Below are 9198 nucleotides of genomic sequence, written 5' to 3' on the forward strand. Positions count from 1 at the left end.
ATATATTGGATCACTGTTACACCACAATAAAGGATGCATATCACTCTGTCCCACGAGCAGCTTTGGAGCTCTCTGATCACTGTTTGGTTCATCTTATACCGACCTACAGGCAGAAACTGAATTCAGCTAAACCTGTTTTAAGGACTGTAAAAAGATGGACTAATGAAGCAGAGCGGGATTTACAAGCCTGTTTCGACCTCACTGATTGGAGTGTTTTTGAAGCTGCTGCCACCGATCTGGACGAGCTCACAGACTGTAACTTCATATATCAGGTTCTGTGAGGATATGTGCATGCCCACCAGGACATTCTTATCATTCAATAACGATAAACCGTGGTTTACTGGGAAACTCAAACAGCTTTGTCACGCCAAAGAGGATGCTTACAGAAGTGGGGATAAAATCTTGTATAACGAGAAACAGACTAACAAAGGAGATCATAGTGGCTAAAAAAACTACTCTGAAAAGCTTAGAAAACAGTTTTCAGCCAACGATCCGGCGTCAGTACGGACTGGTCTCAAGAACATCACCTTGTACAAGACACCACACCCACTGTCTGTGGAGAATCAACAACTGGCTGACGATCTGAATGTGTTTTACTGTAGATTTGAAAAGGCCAGTCTACCACTCCCCATCCGCTCTGATCTGCAGTTAGCCCATGTACTTCCTTCGCTAGCTGAGGAAATTCAACCTGCCACTGGAGCTGCTGAAATAGTTCTACTCTGCCATCATTGAGTCTGTCCTGTGTTCATCCATAACTGACTGGATTGGTTCAGCTAGCAAATCAGACATCAAGAGACTACAATGGACAGTCAGGACTGCTGAGAGGATTATTGGTGCCCCTCTGCCCAGCCTCCAAGATCTTTACATCTCCAGAGTGAGGAAAAAGGCTAACAAAATCACTTTGGACCCCTCACACCCAGCCCACTCTCTCTTCGAACTGTTGCCTTCTGGCCGGTGCTACAGAGCACTGACCACCAGAACAGCCAGGCACAAGAACAGTTTTTTTCCCGCAGGCTATATTCAGCCTGAACAATTAAACTTTCATAATTATACATCGTCCATCACAACCGACATGTGTATACACAGAATCCAAAATTTGTACACTTGTGAACTGCACACTTTGTCAATAACATATCTGCACACATAACTTTTGGCATTTTTTTCAAATCTATGTATACAAGGTCAAATCTATGTATTACTTGAAAACTAGAAATATAAACAATACTAAGCAATATTTAATTATGAGTAAGAGCTTTTTCATTCATGAATCAAACAGTATTGTACGTTTTTCAGTATCAGTGGCTGTGATTGGATCGCAAGGCCACAGTAAATCACATGACTGACATTCAGAGCACTTCAGACTGCGAATATGCTGTTTCACACAGTTCAGTAATCAAGACACTAATACTGAATAACTTACATTTACACTCAATTCTGCTGGTCTGTTTTTGCTTCGACAATGAAATTAGATAAAAATCAATTGATGAAGGAAACATCACTCGTGTGTGCTCAGAGACTCATCAGCTGATTCTGCTTTGGGCTTCATTTGGACCGTACATTCATTCTGAAAGTGTTCGTAGTGAAAGCACACCCTTTATTATGGCACTTGCCAAAATAAATCAAAAAGAGTGCTTTACTCATAACAGCTGCTCTTGACAAGCAAAACTGAATGACTTTCCCCTCTTGTGTTGGAATGACAGGCTGTGGAAACGGACGCCATGCCCGTCAAACTCTTCTACGACAAATCTCACGATCAGCTGTGGCTGTTGAGCTGGAGAGACCTGCTGAAGTCCCGCTCTACACTGCAGGTGACACTCACAAAGCCTTCACTGTCTACAAGGAAAATATGGTTTCTAGTTTTGGCCTGAATTATAATTCACCCAGATAGACTCTCAAGCAAATTAGTGTGTGCTCACACTCTCTTAATGCCGCCCCACTGTTATGTGTTGTTGTTTTGTTTTTTTTTATTCTGAGAGTTCATTCATTGAGTTTATGAGGGGCCATTTATCTGCTAACCGTCTGTATTTTTGAATGTTTGGTGTTAATGTGTGAAGGTCTTTGCTTGACAAATGCATTTCTGCACTGACTGCAGCTTCATGACACATTCAGGTCCATTTTGACCTGGAAGAGGTACATAAAAAATTCTAAAAATGCTTAGTTTTTAGTAAGGGAACAAAACATTGCAAATTCATTAAGACTATACACTATTTATTTTTTCAAAATGTTTTTAATTTATTTTTAGGAGATATAACCAAAAAGTTACATGTTTTGTGCTCTGGTCATTTTGAATGCCATTTGTATGGAGTACCATTTGGTGTCAAAAATTTATATTAAACAACTTTTGTAAAATCACATCTCACACTGTCACGAATCCGGTCCATGAACTTCCAATTTCATTGACTCTCGCACTACACACTGTTGCACATCACTCCGGACTACATATCCCATCATTCATTGCACTGATTGCACTCAGCACAGATTGCACACAGCTGTTTACACTGATTGCACCCAGCTGTTTCATATCACTCCCTCACTATTTAACACTCACTCTGTTCCCTTCCCTCTGCCGAGTATTGTCTAGCGATTATCACTCTCCTAGCGATAGCTACTCTACAGAGCCCTAGGTCGTTTTTCTTGGCCCGAGCCCTGGCCCGAGCCCTGGCCCGAGCCCGAGCCCGAGCCCGAGCCCTAGCCTAGTTTTGCCTTGTCTGTTTCCTTCGGTGTTGATCTCGAGTATTGTATAGCTACACTACAGAGCCCTCAGTCGTTTCCTAGCCTTAGCCTAGTTTTGCTTAGCCTTGTCTGTCTCCTTCGGTTTTGATCTTCGCCTGTTTTCCTGGACTTCTCCCTTTAGCCTTGCCCCTGTGACTCTGTCTGCCTATCGTCGACCCACAGCGATAGCTACTCTACAGAGCCCTAGGTCGTTTTTCCCAGCCCGAGCCTTGGCCCGAGCCTTGGCCCGAGCCTCAGCCTTGGCCCGAGCCCGAGCCCGAGCCCGAGCCCGAGCCCAGTTTTGCCTTGTCTGTTTCCTTCGGTGTTGATCTCGAGTATTGTATAGCTACACTACAGAGCCCTCAGTCGTTTCCTAGCCTTAGCCTAGTTTTGCTTAGCCTTGTCTGTCTCCTTCGGTTTTGATCTTCGCCTGTTTTCCTGGACTTCTCCCTTTAGCCTTGCCCCTGTGACTCTGTCTGCCTATCGTCGACCAACGCTAGCCCTGTGACTATTCTTGTGTCTTGCCCGCCATATTCCTGGTTGCCACTGATTACCCTGCCTGTCTGATGACCATGTCTCTGTCTTCTCCAAATAAAGCTTTGCATATGGATCCGCACGTCTCACGTCTCGTCAGCCCCGTTACACACACTTTTGGCACTGAATTTTGTTTTTGTTCATGTTTTTGACAAACATGGATATGTATGACTATTGATGAACCACTGAAGCATGAAAACCTGATGACTTTTTTCATCTGAAAGTGAATGTTTATGTAATTAAAATTAATTTATTTTGTTTGAAAAAAATTCAGAGTTATATTTAGGTTATGAAGTTGTTTTGTTAGAAATAAATAGGTAGGTTTCATAAATTGTGACTGCTTTTGAGCAATCATGAGTTCAATGGAATTAAGGAATTAGGGTTAATACTGGTAAATCGCAGATTATATGTTCATATACATTTCATAAAATGATTTATCCAACTAACATTTCTCATTAATACTATATATACTGCATAATAGTTTGTTTTTGTTTTTTGTTTTTGTTCATTTAATTATTAAAAAAGGGGGTAAATGCAGGAATACCATGGTAATATTAATTTCTCTCATTAATGAGAAGTTTCTGATCTGACACAATATGGTTTTAGCTGAAAAATCTTTAATAATCTTGTTATGACTGTTTTAGAAAATAATGGCCCAGAAATGTAAAAATAGTATAGATTTTGAATGCATTATGAAGATGAATTGCATGTGCATTAACTGCACTGTAACTGCAAATGATTTTCCAAAGTTGTAAACAAAGATTATTGGAGTATAAGACAAGAAAATACGATTTCAGTTTTGATCAAAATGTCATGTTTAATTCAGTGCATTACTTATTGTTTCTTCGTAGTTGTTTGTAAAAATATACGAGCAATTTCTGAATGAAAGCGGTTTCTACACAGTGCAGTTCAGTGTCAGGTAGAGCTCCTGATTCGAGCTGCAGGCGAATAAGACGCTTTCTGCTACATGAAGAAAATTTGCCCGGTTCCCATTTTATTCTTTGCCAGGTTTGATCTCGGCTATGTATGTCAGCGCACACGTCTGAGAAACACACAGCCTCAAAGACAGAGCAAATGAAAAGCTTTTTATTTAACAAACAATGTGTAATTCCAGCCCCCATACACATGAATAATTCATGTTTTATTAAATAGCGGGAAAGTCCTCAGGTGTGTTTGCTTGTTCAGCATGCCCACAGAGTGCCAGCCACACAGAATAATGAAGGCGTTCGCTATGAATCACTCAGAAATGCTAAAGAGCACTTTTAGAGGCAAGCTGCATAATTGGCTGCAGGGGATATGGATTCACACCACAAATAAATGGCTTGATAATATTTGACTCGTTTCGAATGCGAGTAATTGACCCGGGCATGGGCAATTTGTCAGGCCCGGAGGCAATGCTCAGCTCGAGAGGTGAAATATCAAACCCATTTTTTTAAATGGCTTAATATTCTTAGTCAAACATCTGAACCTGTTTGTCAGTTCATTAGATTAAACAAATGAGGGGAGATAGAGCCGCATGTGTGCGCTTGGCTCTGATCCTGCACTCATCACACGCATTCACAAATCAAGAACTCATAATCATCTGCACTGAAGCCAACAGTGGCATTTTTATCAACTTTACAAGCTCTTTTAATAAAATCGTTGTGAATTTCAAACGATTATTATTTTGGTAGTACTGTATCTGTTGGGTAACAAGTGAATGTACTAAAACCTTTATTAATATAAGGCAAGTCTGAACTTTCTTTGTACAATTTCTGAGTGGTCTGATAGCAATCCTATAGCCGCATTTGAGAATTTTGTTTTTATATAAATATTGCTGTAAAGACATTAAATATCTTATAACATATTATAAATGTAAATATGGCATGGACTATGCCTTTGTGATTATAAATGTGCTTCATTTTAGTGAATGTGCACTCATAGTGTTCTTCAAATTTTAAAAGTATATTTAAAAAACTACTTGCGGATAATGCAATATTACTAAAACATGCACTTAAAGAGAGTTCACTTTCATGTCTGTTTCTTAACACTCTTCAATGCACTTTGTTTTGTAAAAATGTGACCGGAGGAGAAACTAGGCAGTATGATACATGATAATTAACTGTAAAGGGAGCAGGGAAAACATTATAGACATGATTAAACACTTGGCATGAAGGCTGTATTGCAGTATTACACCACTGCTGAAAGCTGTACTTATCCAGTAAATTCATGAATGTCTTACTATATAATAAAATATCAAAGCAAGAGTTACTGAAGATCTTTGCTTATTGTCTCCTCATTTTGGTCAGCTTTAGCCATGGTTGTAATCTGGGCCTGAAGTTCACTTACCAGTGACCAAATGTGAGTAAAAACCAGAATGAAGTGTTACTCGCCAGTTAACCTTTTTATTAACTCTAACAGTGCCTGAGAAAGCAATAAGGCTTAGTATGATTATGAAATCTTAAAAACGGCATTGTAATTATATAAATATGTAATCTGATGTGCTGCGTGTTTCAGAGTGAAGTTCTGTGATCTTCTCACGAGCCACTCACGATAACAGTGTTTTCGGTGTCTTATAACATGAATTTAAAAATGCAACATGCCCCAAACATCTTACCTGGTTTGTAATGAGAATCATTTATAAAACTGTTATCAGCAAAAGAGAAGCATTTCAAAAGAGAAGTTTCTCTGCCAACATAAAAACCTCTATGGTTTAACATTTGAAAGCAAAGAAAAAACAACCATCGATATTATTATTGTAATTGTACTGTTATATAAAATAATAATAATAATAATAATAATCATTATTATATAAATAAAAGTTATCATTAAATACGTTACAGTTGATTAATAGTATTAAGTATCAATAATAACAATATTACATAAAAAATACACAAATTACATGTTTTCCCAATTCGTTCTGCCTGTTTTTAATGAAAAATTGCACATACAGTTTCACAGTCACTGGCTGTTGGCCCTGGTTGTAATATTCTTTTCACTCTCTTCCATTTTTTAAGGTGATCACTTCTGCCAGCGCGGTGGAGCAGCGTCAGATCATCCGTACTCCATTTGAAGGAGTGGAGGACTTCTACATCCCTCCCACCAACCTCATTATCACCCACGTAAGGTACGAAACGATCGTCACTGCTCAGCATGCATGACCTCTGCCAGATTTTCCACATAATTCTTCCAAAAATGGATAGCGAGCAAATTACGGTTGTAATTAAAAGCGCAGCACTTAATAAATCCGCAGAAAGATCATTAATCTGTCTTTGACCATTGTCATCTCAGGTTTGGCTTTGTCTACTTAAAATCGGAGCCCGCGGTGCATAAAATTGACCTTGAGACCCTCCGTCTCGTCAAGACCATCAGTCTGAAGAACTACAGCTGTATCCCAGCCAGCATGGCCTACACTCATTTAAGCGGCTACTATTTTATCGAGTGCCAAGTCGAGGACCGTTCGGCCCCAAGCTCACAGCTTCTCATCGACAGTGTAAGCGACGCGGTCATTGGACCTAATCCCAACATCAACGGGCAGCCGTTCATCTCTCCAGACGGCCGCTTCGTCGTCTCCGTGGATAAGCAACACGGAAAGCTTCAAGTCCAGACCATCTCCTTCAGCGGCGAGTTGCGGACCAGCCACGAAGCGGACGTCTCGATTCCCCTCGCAGACTTGGAGTTTCAGCCGTCCTTCACGGAGGCCAACAAGTACATGATCGTGGCCTCTTCGGCGCAGGGCTCCAAGCTGGTTTTCGCGGACCTGGCTTCAGGAAGAACGAAAGCCCTCGAAGATTTCAAGGATCCTATTCCAGCCAGCAGCTGGCCTTGGGGAGACGCCAACAGGGTGGTGGTCTCCAGCGGGGTGTTTGGACGCTACTTGGTCACGTCGTCGGCCGAGTCCCTGTTCGTTCTGGACGGCAAACAGAGCGGCCCTCACTGTGAGGTGTCAGACGTCAAGAGAGGGAACACAGTGGTCTGGGTGGGCGAGGTATGAGCGGCGTACCGCGGGCCGGTTCTGCAGAGGATTGAGTCGGCCGACTGGGCCAAAGCTTGGGAAAACCTTTAAGGGATGCGACCGGACTCGATCCTAGTAGTGAGTTAAACGAACACACATGTGGGTTTCTGTATAGGTACACACACATACACACATTCAACAACAAGAAACCTTAAACAACAAGGGAACGAACGAAGACACCCTTCAGTGCAACAGTGAACTAATTTGATGATTTTTTGCACTTCCTTGTTAGCAGAAATAGCGTTAAGCAGCAGACAGGTTAGGTAATGACTGAACTATGCACAATGCTTTTTAAAAGTTTGAGTGTTTTTCTTTTTTTTTTTCTCAGTGAGTTCACTTGTTATGTACAGTCACTGCAGGAAATGTGTCCGTCAGTGTCATGTCTCATTTTTGTCAATGTAGAAAACTGTGTTGTTTGCCTCATCCCAGTGTTTCTGATCACACAATTCAACAGCTTTTATTTTACAGTTATTAGTACACTTCATTATAATAAACACGTTACAGTAACATTTTGCATTTTCCTTTTTGTAATGAGGTGAGTACTTTCTTCTCATCCTCAGTGCTCTCTGTGTGTGTGTGTTTTTGTGGAGCTACACTTTGGGGACACCGTCGCCTCCAAACTTTTGCTAAAGCTAACCTCCCTTTGGGGACAACATATAGGACAAATCCTATATTACATATTTGTTTTTTAATTAAATAATTTATTTTAGAATTACGGTGTGTGTGTGTTGGTCAAGTTTTGATCAAATGTCCCCACCACAAGGATAGTAAACCATTGTGTGAAGCAGGAAAACGGTTTAATAAACATACTACATAATGTCTTAATGAAAATGTCCAAATGCACAGGTTTGTGTAAAGGCATAGGGGATAGAAAATATCATTAGCTCAGTTTAAAAATAACAAAAGTCAATGGAAACACCTGCCATTAAAGAAAAAAGGTGTGTGTTGATCTTCTTTTGGCTTTTTTGCATTAATTCTGTCTGAACGCAAACTTTAGTTTCATTAAAGTAGTCCTACATTCATATATTACATTCAAACACCCAGCTAAAGAATGGAATAGCAAATAACAATGAAAGAAAAGTATATTCTTGCTAAATACAAATAGATGGGCAATGAGGTCCACTGTGCTAGATAAAAACTTATCTGGTGCATCAGATGTTTGAAAGGCAACAGAAAATATTCAGTACATTTAACACACATGAACCAAATTAGAGCACTGTTGCACTGAACACACTATCATCACTACTGAGACGACCGCAAGCACAGCTTTAAATCGCCCTATTTGAGACAAAATGGCTAAATTGGCATTTCAATGTGCTTTCAAGCTCAGTCAGATATGCATGACTACAGTATTACTTTAGAAAGCCAGATGGTTAGACCTCAATGAACATTAAACTGGACACAGATACGATCAATTTAAGGCCCAAACAAATCTAATTAAACTCAGTGGGCTAACAATCGCTGAATAAATGTGCTCCGCATACAGTATATTAACTATAGAGTGATTTGAGTTTGTGTCCTTTATGTCTGGCTTTTAAAGGGATAGTTCACCAAGAAATCAAACTTTGCTGTTAATGTGCTCACCCTCAGGCCATCCAAAGATGTAGATTACCTTTTTTATTCAATAGAACAGTAAAGAAGATTTTTAGTTGAAACTGTGGTCCTTGGCAATTCATAAAATCCAAGTCAGTGGCTGCCGTCACTTTGGGAGTCAAAAAAAACATATCAGGCAACACAAAATAAATCCCTGTGGCTCCTGATGTTATATTGAGGTCTTATGAAGCAAAATGATTGCTCTGTGCAAGAAACTGAACATGATTTACAACATTACCTGTAATCCAGAGCCTCAGGCAAATGGGGAAATCCGATTCTTTTCCATGAACGGTTTCACTCGGACAGTTTGTTTCAGTGAAGTGGTTCAAATAACTGACCCCCCCAGTTCGTTTACGTAATCATGC

At 40.2% G+C, this 9198-nt stretch overlaps 1 protein-coding gene across 1 annotated transcript in view; it reads left to right on the forward strand.

The window, feature by feature from the left end:
• The window catches only part of fstl4 (follistatin-like 4), a 198975-nt gene extending 190147 nt beyond the window's left edge, over nt 1-8828 (forward strand). The window contains exons 12-14 of the mRNA XM_016295974.1: nt 1701-1808; nt 6243-6352; nt 6517-8828. Of these exons, the coding sequence (XP_016151460.1) occupies nt 1701-1808; nt 6243-6352; nt 6517-7219 (921 nt within the window). The 3' untranslated portion in view covers nt 7220-8828. The remainder of the gene's footprint in view (nt 1-1700; nt 1809-6242; nt 6353-6516) is intronic.
• Nucleotides 8829-9198: the final 370 nt, after the last annotated feature.

This window comes from Sinocyclocheilus grahami, unplaced genomic scaffold, assembly GCF_001515645.1.
Source record: "Sinocyclocheilus grahami isolate Dianchi unplaced genomic scaffold, SAMN03320097.WGS_v1.1 scaffold343.1, whole genome shotgun sequence".
Classification (NCBI taxonomy): domain Eukaryota; kingdom Metazoa; phylum Chordata; class Actinopteri; order Cypriniformes; family Cyprinidae; genus Sinocyclocheilus; species Sinocyclocheilus grahami.